The sequence below is a fragment of the Leuciscus leuciscus genome, assembly GCF_965113295.1.
Source record: "Leuciscus leuciscus genome assembly, chromosome: 2".
In the NCBI taxonomy this organism is placed as follows: Eukaryota; Metazoa; Chordata; class Actinopteri; order Cypriniformes; family Leuciscidae; genus Leuciscus; species Leuciscus leuciscus.
The window spans coordinates 44287155-44301108 of NC_138726.1; the positions used below are offsets into that span (position 1 = coordinate 44287155).

At 37.6% G+C, this 13954-nt stretch overlaps 1 protein-coding gene across 6 annotated transcripts; it reads left to right on the forward strand.

Annotated features, from left to right (window-relative positions):
- cd99l2 (CD99 molecule-like 2) lies at positions 1-13954 on the forward strand. Of its 6 annotated transcripts, none has more exons than XM_082159385.1 (12): positions 1-416; positions 3223-3273; positions 3403-3450; positions 5739-5807; positions 6200-6307; positions 7882-7962; positions 8620-8673; positions 9957-10028; positions 10124-10186; positions 10273-10392; positions 10468-10533; positions 10939-13954. In XM_082159385.1, exons 1-12 carry the CDS (start codon positions 356-358, stop codon positions 10998-11000), a joined length of 855 nt encoding a protein of 284 aa, XP_082015511.1. In that variant the 5' UTR covers positions 1-355; the 3' UTR covers positions 11001-13954. The 6 variants fall into 6 exon arrangements, with proteins under 6 accessions (XP_082015511.1, XP_082015512.1, XP_082015513.1 ...); XM_082159386.1 differs by having other exon boundaries at positions 8620-8670; XM_082159387.1 differs by lacking the exon at positions 8620-8673 and having other exon boundaries at positions 3-416.

The window sequence follows — 13954 nt, forward strand, 5'->3', positions numbered from 1 at the left end:
CTACATTCAGCCGGTCACAAAGTTCACTAGTAGCCTATTCGCATATTTATTTGAAGCTAAAAACAAGTAACATCGTTAGGTTCGCTTATTGTTTTGAAACTGTATTCCAGCGTGCTCTAAGTAAAAAGCAGAGCTGAGCTTAAGGAACCGCCCTAAAGCCGGTGCTGTAACGTGATCAACACGCGGCTGTGAATCTTGTGCTGAGTGCTCGCTCTCGCTCATTCGCACTGCAGACTGTCGCGCAGGCTTTCCTGATCTAACCGAGGACCTACTCTTAAAATTCCCGTTAGGCCTCAAGGGCAAACAGTAATAAATCATCTACTGCCAATATTTTATACCATTTCGGACTTTTAACATGTGGAAGAAGCTCTCGACATGGACGCTTCTAGCGGTCTTTTCTCTGCTGATAGTGAAAGGTAAGCGCTGCGCCCCTCTTTGTTGAACCCGGTGCCATGCCTACTTCATCAGTTTTTGTCGGCGCCGTAGGCAAGCATTGATTTAAAGCATTTAGACTTTGACTTTTATGTAGACTCTGCGTTTATTTAAAACACTGGGTGCATGAATCACATAAATCACCGTCTTTTGAGTTGCGTTTTAACATCTGTCTGGGTCTCGATCATCTGTCTGGGTCTAACGTTAGCCATTACGGCGCTGCATGACATGTTGAAGCTCAAATCATCATTTTCAGCAGTAGGCCAGTAGCCTATACAAAAAAAAATTAAATGTATGTTTTTGATTACTTTGTGATTTATTGCGTGGTCTCACCTTTTGAATCTATGCGTTAAGCATATTAATGAGGATATTAAAGTGCACCTAATATCAATCTCTTGAATGTCATTATTGTTTCACCTTGCGCAAAGATGTAGTTAGGACAATTTAAGTTATTAGGCTACTATTCATAGATTTAGTTAATTATTAAACAATGTATAATTCACATATTTAAACATCAATCAATCAGTGTTTTGATTATGTTTCGCGTATTTCATGAATTAACATCATTAAAAAAAGTATCATTATAGTAAATACTGTGCCATAATTTGTAATATTGTTATAATTTATGGTGTTCTGCAGCCCTCGTTTAACAGGAAATGAAATGTTAAATTTATGTTTTGTAAAGACATTAATAATGTTTATTTATTAATCTACCCCACCCCCCAATACTGTTCAGTACTACCTAAAATTAAAAATATATTCAGAGGACAATGTCATTTCCACCTAGTCTCCTCATCCTGTAGCACGGTACAGGTACTCTGGGAGGCTTATAGAGTCAGAGCGCATGCGCATACGAAGCCACAATGCGCCCAGGTACAGTATAGGAGTTTGGAATTTTTTGGAGACTGCGGAAGATAGGAAGATACCATCATTTTTATACAGGGGGTAACGGTCCCCTCTGTTGATATTAGACACACGAGTTTAATGTCAAAGAGTCCAAGCTTGTTTAAGCAAAACCATGTTGGAGAATGAAAGGAATAGGCTAGCATCTTTTTCTGAGAAAGACTACTTTGCATATTGTTTAGAAGCACAGATGGTGTGCATTCCACGCTCTGTTTTGTAAAATACCCCTCATCTAAAAAAGCCATCGGTGAAATGAATGAGGAAAGCCACCGTCTGCAGTTCTGGCAGAGGTAAACGGCCCCTCCCTCTTTTCCTGTCAGCCACACCCCTCTGTTGTATATGGAATTAGATACATTTCCACTCCCTGCCTGAAAACCATTGTTTATTTATGAGCATATAGTTTTACCACTGTTTTAGGTGTTAGGTTCATGTTTAGATTTTTTTTTTATTCCAATATATTTGTCAATTATCTATCATCACCAGACTATCTGAATAAATTAAACCCCCAAATTAAAATATATATATATTTATATTAAGTATATAATAAACGTGTAAAGTTGATTAAAATATTATAAATTATAAAGTATATTATAAACTAATATACTGTATTTAAACCCACAGGTATCACATTTGATAGATTACGTCTGTCACAGGACATATTGATCACATAACAGTGTGCCAATGCTGAGCTGGCTTTGGCACTGCTGCATGAGGGGCAGCTTTTAGCTTTTAGCTATACCAAGTGTGCACTAAGACAACCGATAATTGAGCAAGAAAGCCACATAAAAAAATAAAAAAAGAAGAAGAGGCAGACAGAAAGAAGTAGACAATTGGATAGATATAGATAAAGAAAGAGAGAAGGATAAGACTGACCTCAGTGGAGTGTTGCACCACATTTTCTGTGACCCAGTGCTAACAATATATGGTAGACATCATTTCATAAGACATGGAGAGTTAAGAGAGGCTTATTACAGAAGAAACTATTATAGAAATATACTAGCAAAAATGACACATGGGAAAGGAATCTTTGCATAAATGTCATTGTTGTGTAGTACATGAACACAAAATATCCTTTGTCCCTTTGTACTTGAAGAATGCATTGGTGAGCTGACATTTTCTTGTATTTGTTTAAATCCAGTAAAATCCAGTAATGTGACAGAACTACTGTGGAATTTGTATCATAAAGAGTCTTTTGGTCACACTTTAGATTAGGGTCCAATTCTCACTATTAAAGGTGCATTGTGTAATATTTAGGAGGATCTGTTGACAGAAATCCAATATCATACATAACTATGTTTTCAGTTGTGTATAAAGACCTTACTTAATGAAACGTTATATTTTATTTCCTTAGAATGAGCAGTCCTAATTACTGCTTATTAATAGTTAGGAAGGTAGTTGTTAAGTTTAGGTATTGGGTAGGATTAAGAGATGTCGAATATGGTCATACAGAATAAGGCATTAATATGTGCTTTATAATAAGTACTAATATTCTAGTAATACTAATAAGCAACTAGTTAATAGAGAGATCTAGACCTTAATCTAAAGTGTTACCAAGTCTTTAATAAAGCTGGACACCAGATCTAGTTTTAATATCAGATCCAGTTTTAACGTCAGATCCAGTTTTAGCATTAGCCTTCATCTATCATCTGAGATTTTATTACTGGACCTTTTACTGCCAGTATGGCTGGCAAATAAGAGTATTACAGGGCTTGGATGATCTGGGGAAACAAAATTATGCATTTTTATTAATTTTATGTGCATTTGTAGTGTGTGTGCAGGCATGATTTACATAAATACAAATTGCATTCTTGTTCTTGATCTGAATACTCATTTAGTGTGTTTATGCATGAGCTGCACAAATATATCTTATTTTGTTGTGTTTTACAGGCATAAGTCAGGAATTTGAGTTGGGAGATGCAATTGAAGATGACAAACCACGTAAGTATGAAAATTATGATGATGTAACCATGTAGTATACAGGAGTATACAGCAGTATTGGCGATTTGTATAAATGGCAATGCCTTATTGCCAGACTGATTTTATTTTTCATTTTTTTAAATCACATAGCTACCCAACCACCTAAAGTGGACCCAGCAGGTGGTGCAGGAGGAGCAGGTGAGAGTAATAATTGTTTGATGTAATTAATAGCACTGTGATAAGCAATCATTGCTGTTAAATGAGCCTTTCAAACTTAAAGGTGAGGTATGTAAGATTTTTTTTTATTTTAAAATACATTCTCATCATAACCCAGTTTATTGTTCACTGAGTGCTATTAGTATGCCATTCATGGGTTTATCTCCACCAAAAGTGTAAACATTTAGCCCCCCAGGCACCATTTAAACATTGAGAGCGAATCTGCTCAGATCCGTCAATCTCTTTCCAGCTCAACCCAAAGGGAGAGTTTGGGGTATGGCTACTGTAGCAGTCAGAGGGTGTTTATCTGGTTTGGGAGCATGACTGATATTCAGCTTCGGGTACAGAAGTGCAAGCCAAATTTCGCTGTATGTTGACCTTCAAAGATTAAACTGGTCATGAACTCGTCAAAGTGAACGGGGCATTGTGACGCACGCAACGCGCTACAATGGACGCTTTAAAGGATTAGTTCACTTCAGAATGAACATTTCCTGATAATTTACTCACCCCCACGTCATCCAAGATGTTCATGTCTTTCTTTCTTCAGTCGAATAGAAATTAAGGTTTTTGAGGAAAACATTCCAGTATTTTTCTCCATATAGTGGACTTTAATGGGAACCAACGGGTGGAAGGTCCAAATTGCAGTTTCAGTGCACCGTCAAAGGGCTCTACACGATCCCAGCCGAGGAATAAGGGTCTTATCAAGTGAAATGATTGGTCATTATATATAATTATATACTTTTTAACCACAAATGCTCGTCTTGCACTAGCTCTGCGATGCGCCACGCATTGCGTAATCACGTTGAAAGGTCACGCGTGATATAGGGGGAAGTACCGACCTAGTGTTTACAAAGCAAACGTGCAAAGACTAAGTCAAACACCATTTACAAAAAAAGAAATAAAATTCAAGGTCGGATTATTTTGAAGTTAGAGGAGAAAATGAGATGGAGTTTTTCGCCCTACCTCTTTGAACCGGAACACGCGTGACCTTTCAACTTGATTACGCAATGCATGGCGCATCACAGAGCTAGTGCAAGACGAGCATTTGTGGTTAAAAATAATATACATTTTTATTTATTTTGTAGAAAATGACAGATCATGATTTTGCTAGATAAGGCCCTTATTCCTCTGCTGGGATCGTGTAGAGCCCTTTGAAGTTGCATTGAAACTTGGACAATTTGGACCTTCAAACTGTTGTACCCCATTGAAGTCCACTATAAGGAGAAAAATCCTGGAATGTTTTCTTCAAAAACCTTAATTTCTTTTCGACTGAAGAAAGAAAGACATTAACATCTTGGATGACGTGGGGGTGAGTAAATTATCAGGAAAGTTTCATTCTGAAGTGAACTAATCCTTTAATTCAACATCATCATGCACTCGTTCAGAAAGACAAATGTTCCAGTTTATATTGTTTACTTTGACGTGTCCAGTGTAGACAGCCCTAAATAGTTGTGGCAGTCATGTCAGATACATCGGATGGGTTTATTATAAGAGACGCTCGCGTTCACTCTAGACAGAGTGTTAGCCTCCTCAGTTCCTTACTCATGACACATTACAACACAGCTAAAAGTTTTCCTAACACCTTGTCTACACCAACAGAACCCATTATACTCAGTGATATTGTCGATGCGACACAACAAATCCCTGACAGTAAACTGATGCCTCTTTCTATTTATGATGTACTCCAAGCACTCACAATACTTCTCATAGGAAGGACAAATGGATTTGCAATGGTCGCTTTGTCGCGTCCAGTGTAGACAGCTTCAGCTGTTGTGGCGCGATGCGACACTTCAATAGTTGCGTCCGGTGTGGACGTGGTGTAATATGTAAAAAGTAGCCCACTTTTACCTGTTGAGACATGCACAAGCACCCATAAGAGCTGTGTTTGTGATGTTTGAGTTGAGGGAGGCACGACGCACGAAAGGAGTGGCTTCTCACTGCAGAACCAATGAGTGGAGCTTGACGTCCAGCCCTCCTCACTGGACAAGATGGGGAGCTAGACAGTCCAAACACACCCTAACCCTACTTCTAAACATAACTCCACCCATTACATCTAGAGAGGGGGATTCGGACGTCATTTGGCGCTGCACTGAGCAGCACTTGGGCCAAAGGGATGTTTGCAAAATATGATGCAATTTTGTAATTCTGCAGAATCTACATAATTCAACTTTAAATGATGTGATAGTTCATCACCTTTTATGACTTTTAATTAATGGAATTTAAAACCTGATTTAAAAAGTCTGAAAGAAAGATGTTCATTTGTTCAACAGTGAAACCCAGTCCAAAACCTGCTAAGCCCACAGTCAAGGAACCCGCAAAGGCCAAACCCAAACAAACAGGTGAGATGCACTTACTGTATCACAGCTGTCTGTTCTGCTTGAAATGGACACAAAGCAAATCCCCTATACTGACCTTCTTCAATAAACACTGGAGCATGTGCTAAAACATGTCGTTTTTATATCATGTGTTATGCTGAGTCAGCAGGATATTTATCCTGATAGATCACAGAGATTTATCTGTGGTAAAAAAAACATTGTATGGGACAGTTTATGTTGGGGAGTAGTATATTTTTAACAGTGAATGATGCATGCCGTTAAAGAAAAATCTCACAAATGCTTTTTTGCTATTAATTTTGGTGCTCACTAATCACTCTTCGTCATAGGTTTGAATACCAAGCACCCTCTGAATGTGAATTGCTTTACAATACTAACATATTAACCTCCACTAACAGAAGAGACATACACTGATTTTTTTGATGCCACCATTCGGCCTGCCCTGTTGCCCCGAACAACCTATAATCCTCTCCGAACCTCGGTTGCCCCTCGGAAAGTCCAGTCTGGTGTGTATCGTGCTGACATTTCCCCTGTGGAACCGTTCATCGTGTTTGTGTCTGTGCGTGTTTGCATGAATATTTGTGTATTCAAAGCTAATTGGAAAAAATGATTGAGTCTAGTAAATAATGCGGTCATGGATTGTGTAGCATAATTTTCTATAATGCTCTAATGTTCTTCCATATTCAGAAAAAAGAGTAAGTCCCTATTTTTTAACATTATTAAAATAATGCATGCCTCTCATACAGTTTACATCAACTAAATCCATGACTTTCTTAAGCCACTCTGCTCAAGTAATTTAGCTTGTACTCATGCGATAAAAATTATATTAGAATTACAGCAGCTAAAATAAGTCATGGCCACAATCACTGATTTGCTGGTGGATGTCAACTCAAATCTTTTTTTTATTTTTTATAACTCAGATATTTCTGTCAAATTATCCTCTGTGTCTTATACCCTAATACAGTGGTTCTCAAACTTTTTCGGTAATTCCCCACTTTGGACAAGGGGGAATTTTCAAGCCCCACCTGCCCCCATCGCCCCAACATGCTAAAGAAATAAAATGTTCAAATTTATTGAATTAACAAGTAGTATCAGTATAGTAACAAGCTATATCTAAATACAAACTAACTATCTACATCAAATAACAGCAAGTTCAAAAATAAATAAAATAAAAGTGCAGCTGTGTCATAATTTGCATGAAATTCAAAAATAGAGAAAATAAAAGTGCAACTGTGTCATAATTTGCATGAAATTCAAAAATAGAGAAAATAAAAGTGCAGCTGTGTCAAAATTTGTATCAAGTTCAAAAATAGAAAAGCAATAAAAGTGCCACTTTGCAATCTGTTAAAAAAGAAAAGAAGATAAATCCATTTGGCAAGACAGGTCCATTTATCCCTGCATTAGTGGCTGCAATGAGCCTGTTTTGCATTGCACAATTTATTTATTGCCCACACTAGCCTGCTACCCATCGGCACGAAACATAGATATAGCTACACATATCTATGGGCGCGAAAGTTTGTTCCGCTAATATTAATATGCCTTTATAGTCACACAAACACACACACACACACACATGCGCGCGCAGTCACTCTCTAGTGCGCGATTCCGGGAGATTGGATCTCATTTGCGGACGTCAAGGAGCCGCTATCAATATGTGGGAGACTCCCGGAACTTCCGGGACAGTTGGGATGTCTGGATAAAGATATAAAGGCATAAAAAGGAAAATTTCCTCCCGTTTGGCGCGCCCCACCTGTCACGTCTCTATTCTCCACCAGTGGGGCGCGCCCCACACTTTGAGAACCACTGCCCTAATAGCACAGCACATTATGATCACATGGGCATCTTTTGCATTTGTCTTCATTATCATCCTGTCTTGTGACTTTGTGTGGGTTCCATCTTCACCGCATATGAAGCATTTAAACGTTTTAGTTTGTTTCAAACATATAATATTGTTTATATGAAACAATATTATGAAACACAGAAACATTTGTTTTCCATTGTCACTTAGCTGTATTAAAATTACAATTAGTTCTGTGCATATTCCATTTGTAATGTCGTGAGTAATTATTTGGCCTGACAGGTCCTGACGACTTTGATCTTGAAGATGCCCTGGATCCCGACAATGACATCAGAGGAAAGGGCAAAGACTCTGGCAAAGGCGGTATGTATTTTTCTGTTTACTCGTGTTTACCTTTCTCCATATTTCATTTTTGCAATTTAGTTTATTTCTTTAATCTTTAATAAGAAAAAAGTAATGTATTAAGCATAATGCTGACTTTAAGGTTTCACCACAAATCTGTCACAAAGAAGAATTTAAAACGTGCCTCCTTCAGATAGAACTAGCCTGCAAAACTGAGTTGTGAATGATATAACAACTCATTTTGATGAATGGTTTAGACCAACATAAACTGTTTCATTAGAGCAGACTTGTTTTTCTACTTTCTGAAGAGAGAAGGAAATGGTGAGCTGAAATGAAACTTTTCCTCTCAAAAGGCTGTTTCTCCAAAAAGCGATACAAAAGCAAAAAATAGCGGAGTAGGTCCAAATGGCAGATTCTCAGAAGACAGAAAGTTGAGTTTAAGGCCTCTGTTTTATATCTGAACATCAAAACATGTTGTGCATAATCCAGTTTCTGTAAAAGCCCATGTAATCTTGAAGGTCATCAAAGGGATAGCCAAAGGAATCAAACTGTAAAGTAAGACAATAAGATTGCCCTCATAATCTATCATATCACTGTGAAACTCAGGCTACTATGTTGCTAGTCAGCGTGGATTAACCCAAGCTAGCCAGGCTTGATGTCATCTCCTGTCCCTGGCAGATAAAGACCTTGGAGAAAGGGGCCGTGATGACGGCAAACCCAATAGCAGAGGTGGTAAGAAATAGAGTAACATACCGCTTCCTCTCTTTATCTTCTTGGCTGGAAGAATCACATTTTGTACCCACAAATCAAAGCTGATCTCACCATTATTAAAATCTAATCGGCTTTCTGATTTCAGCACGAGCTTTTAAGGATTGAAGCATTAACCTAGTGACCACCATGGCTCCTTTATCTCTTGCATCTTAACTTTGCATGGATTTTGAGTTTAATCAATCAGATTGCGGGTTCCTTTGCTTTCTCTGGATTGTATGTGGCAGTTGGACTGGGTATATTGATACAGATTTCACAAATTGGATAACACTTGATTCCAGTCTTGATTCAATTCAATATTCAATTTGATTCATTCAGAAATATTTTAGGTACATCTCAACTTATGCTGTGAACTACAAGGGGAACCTTGTTAGTTACTTACTATAATATTTAAGGTTACATTTAACAACAGACCCTAAATGATTATTCAATTGCTATTTATTTTTAGATGATTTTAGATGACACACACACAAAAAAAAATCAGTGACCCGCTTTATTATTTTGACTTTGCCTTGATTTTTTTTGTTTTATTGGGTCAAAAAAGAAATGTCTGTTTTTAAATTTCGTTGTAGAATTTAAAAGATTTATTCAAACATACATTTTTGCGACATCATGAACTGGTTAAGTAAAAATAAAATGAATATGTAATATCTTGACATGTATATATTTAGCAAAATGCTCCTCATTAGAGTTTTATTTTAAGATAATTAACGTGCTATGGGCCTTGAATGGCTTTCCTTGATGTAACGTTAAATCTGTTCCGTGACTTTGTCAAGCTGTTTCACTGACGTCTTGAAACACTGATTAAGCAATTACATGAGACATGATATATTTCAGTATGTTGTACTGTATCTTTCAACATACCTTTTGATCTCCATTCATGTTTATTTTGTGCTATAACTAAGAGACGATCGGTTTCGCTCGTGCTCACTCACTGCTGCCGTCGAACTGCATTAAAAAAAAGCGTTCGGGCTTCGCACAAGGTATAAGAGATCGCCATCTAGAGGAGAAGACTGGAAATAATATATTGAATTTTTTTGTTGTTGTTGCCTAGCCCTAATCGACAGCCCAGCTTTCTGTTTCTTGCAGGGTGCTGGGCTTTTCCTCTTTTGGGGTAACAAAAGCTTCACCTTTAGATCTTTGGGTCTGTAATGGAAAGCTAATAGGATTTGTAAACCTCAAGACGGACCCATGCATGAGTGCTCATCGTGTTGTTCCCAAGTTAATGGTCTTTTCTAATATCTCAGGTAGTCTATTAACAGACGATGACCTTACGGATGTGGCCAATGATAAAAACTACAACCCCGAAAAAGGCAAAGGTAACTTAAACCTCCTGACAGATTCTCACATATAATATAAGAAACAATGACTGGCCAACTACAGAAGTGTCATTTCAGTGTTTACATTTCTACAGGTGGAAAAGGTGGAAGTGCCAGTATTGGCGGTGATGTGGATCCTGCTGATGAAAATAACTATGGTACGATTGAGTTAAATGGTATTTAGGGATATTAGAAGAACATTTTACATCGTTCTTTTAATAGAGGCCTATGTATTAATCCCTAGACACCATGGCTGAGACTGGAACCATCGCTGGTATTGTGAGCGCTGTTGGAATGGCTCTGGTTGGTGCAGTGAGCGGCTACATCTCCTACCAGAAGAAGAAGTTTTGCTTCAGCATACAGCGTAAGGAAACACCTTTCCTTCTTAACTGTACCACACAGCTTTTGCACATTTATCATGTGCTCGATCTGTCCACAGAGAGTCTGAATGCAGATATGGTGAAGGCAGATGCCCCAGATGCTGTTGTCGCACAGGAGCCACAAGGTACTGACTCTTGTTTATAAGGCTAATGTCTTTATTTTACTTTTCTTTTTTTCTTTTTTTTAAAGGATAAGAACAAGACTTTTAGGAGCATCCGTGTTAATAAAAATTCAGTCACTGTACTTTAAAACGTACTATTGGTGAATTGACATATACTCTCTTTATCAAATACATGAAGAGTGTAGAAGAAAATAACATTAAGAAAATGCATAATAATAAGGAATTATTTGATGGTGCCCAAATGGCTTTAATTAGCTTTAAACGTGTTTTATCAGTTTATTAGTAACTTTTTTTCTAGTCTGCATAATTATTTGTTGGAAAATACTTAGTATTTATATTCTATTCTGTAATGATATTCTATTATATTACATGCAAAAATGATATTTGTTATTTTCCTTCCTACTCCAGTTCAACAAACTCTGCTCCAGCCTCCCAACGCTGAGCCGCCGACAGAGGAAAATGTGGTGTAATCTGTCCAAACTGAAGAGGGCGCAGTTCTAAATCGTTGTTCTCCTATTTGAATGCCACTGTATTTCCCAGCAGAGCACATTTGCACCACAACGCCCTTTTTTAAGTACCAATGTGACTGTTGAAATCAACCTTAAACTGTAATTTCTTTTAATTAAGTATATTCCAATGCTAGTAAGCCTGTTTGCAATAATATTGCTATGAAATGGAAAACACCTAAAAATGATTTTTTTTTAGCATGATCTGCTGAGACCCGAGAAATCAAACTTGGGTCTTTTTATGGAGCCCGTACAAAAAGTCCCACACATACTGCGCTACAGTCTTATTGTATATTCAAATCAGCTCATAATGACAACCTATTGTTCAGAAATGCATATTAAACAGTGAGACAACTGATTAATCCAAAGTTTACAAAAACGGCTGATTGGATAATCATAGAATTATGCTTTTATAGGTCAGTAATGTGTTTTTCTTTTGTTTTCACAGCAAGACAGGCTTATCAGATTGGTTGTTATGGAACCTGCAAGATGATGAAGGATTTGTGAAGGGTTCTTTTGTTCGTTTTAACATGATCTGTATATATTTGCCTTGCTTTCACAAAGCAATGTGAAAAGATTGTTACACATATATATGCAGGTTTTTGTGTCTTAGCTAACTTTTTACTAGAGTGACTTTTTGAGGAAAAAAATTGACACTTAAGTCAGAAACTAACCGACAGCTGCTTCCTTCTAAATTGCTTCTTCTTTTTTTTGTAATGACTAAAATGGGTATAACTGTGAAGATGTGACGTGTGTTGATGAAGAAACTGCTTTTGTGCGTGTTAGTTGGTTGTCAGTGGTTGCGATTCCTTTTGAGGAATAGATCATTTCGGCATGATCAAAATGACTAGATACATTAGCGTAACTTGTGGGTCAAAGTAACCAAAAGTAGTGTTTTTATGTTAGCGCAATACTTAAGCAGTGTAGTAACTCTCGCATCGTTAATTCTGATTGATTGCCTTTTTTGGGGATTTTAAGGGATTAATGTGCTTGTAAATCACGTACTGTTTCCAAGTTTGTACTCAAACCGTTGTATCAGTGTATCTCTATTTACACTTGTAGCAGTAAATGTACATAAATGTTTGTGCCCCCCAGTCTTTTGAATTATGGGGAGTAGTTTTTCGCCCAAGCTTAGTGTTTGTATCGTTTCTAGCATGTTTGAGCGTTAGCTTTGAGACTTTTTAGAGAATTGTTGCACCCTTCCTAGTTTTGCTATTGCCTTAATGAGTCCCTAAAGCTGCTTTCCCGTTTTGCAAATTTTCCAACCCAGTTTGGGTCTGGTGTTTGTGCCACAGACCCTTAATTTCTTCTCATTTGGAAGGCCACCATCTGGAACTAGCAAGCAGAGTTAGCAAAACTGGATTGGAAAGCAGCTCAGTCCTTAACATCCTCTCCCTGACTCGAGATCCTCCAGATTTTCCTGTAGCTGTTGTTTTTCACTGTGAATTCAGGTGCACCTTTGTTACTCCCAACCTAAGCCCTTGCCAATAGTGCTTTCCTTCCCAATGCCTTACCACACTAACATTAGGGAAGACACGCTAGCTTACTTACACGGCACTAACAGTCACAACCATTAGAAGGGCTGCCTCACTTGAATGTCTACAAACCAGACGTACCAGGTTAAGTACGTTGTTCTAATTCAAAGGTGTGGTCACATTCGCTGAGCTCCGAAACAAGGTCCATAGTTAAATGTAGAGAAGCATGAAGCACTGCTCACATAGAAGTCAGTGAGAAACCACATGGCTTTCTGTTGGTCAACATGGTGTATTTGTGTGACAAACTTTAACGCAGAAATCTTTTGATTCCTATTAAAATGGCCGGATTTCGCCCACAAAAATTTGCCGAACAACGGTAAATGTGACCGTACCTTAACACTACTGCAGTTTGAACACATCTGAAATATTGTTAACTCACATGCCCAACATAAAGTAGATTAACAAGTCTTGCAAATGGTGATGTCAGAAACCCAGCTGCGCAGAATGTTCCCTGGTACTTTCCTTTAAACGGCACGTTCTACCAAGGCTTTTGTACAGTATCTAGGGTGAAAACAGAATGTTAGCTGAATGTAACTTTTTACTGCTTTGGCTACCAGAACAATGTAGCTTTTTTGGTGCTACACTTGTCAGAAATGAAGAACACCAAAGATGAAATGTGATGGTTTTGCCTTTTTGCATGTTCTTTGACTTTGGTGTGAGTCTTGTGGAATGAATTTGAAACAGCGGAGTAAAAGATACAACAGTCTCGTTAAGGCAAGAAATTCACAAGTGTCTTGAACATTTTCGTCAACATTCATTTGTGTTGAACTGCTACCAGATTTGTTGCTTGGACACATGGTGTGACTGTTAAAACCTCCCTAATTCTTTCAATTGACCTAAATCTATTGAATCTACATTTCTGGGTACTATATGGTGGATGTTTAGTTTGTAAGGATCTCTGGGCTCTCTGGTGTCGTTTGGCCAGTATAGTTGCAATTTTGTCAAAACAAGGGTGTATGTGCTGAACTGTACAGATATGCATGTTTTGGATTTTAGCTGTAGATATTAAAGGTTTTTTCTTGTGTACTGGGTTTATTTATGAACTTGAGAAATGTGAAATTGGAGAAATTGGAAATGAAGTTTCTGAAGTGTCTTGATTTGCACTGCCAGTTTAGTTCTTTCACCATGATACTGCCACTGATCAGATTGTAATGCTCGGCTTTAATGTGAACCAGAAATATTGACCTTCATCACAGTTTTCATCAGTGCCTACTTAAGTACAGAATCTGATGAAAACACAAATTACACAGATATCAACTGGCAATCCTATTCTAAACATTGTAATATTAAAATTCAATAAAAAATTCACTCTGTATTTCACTGGTTATACTTGGTGGTAAAAGATCAGCATAAAGAAACCCAATAATAAACAGTTTATCTCGT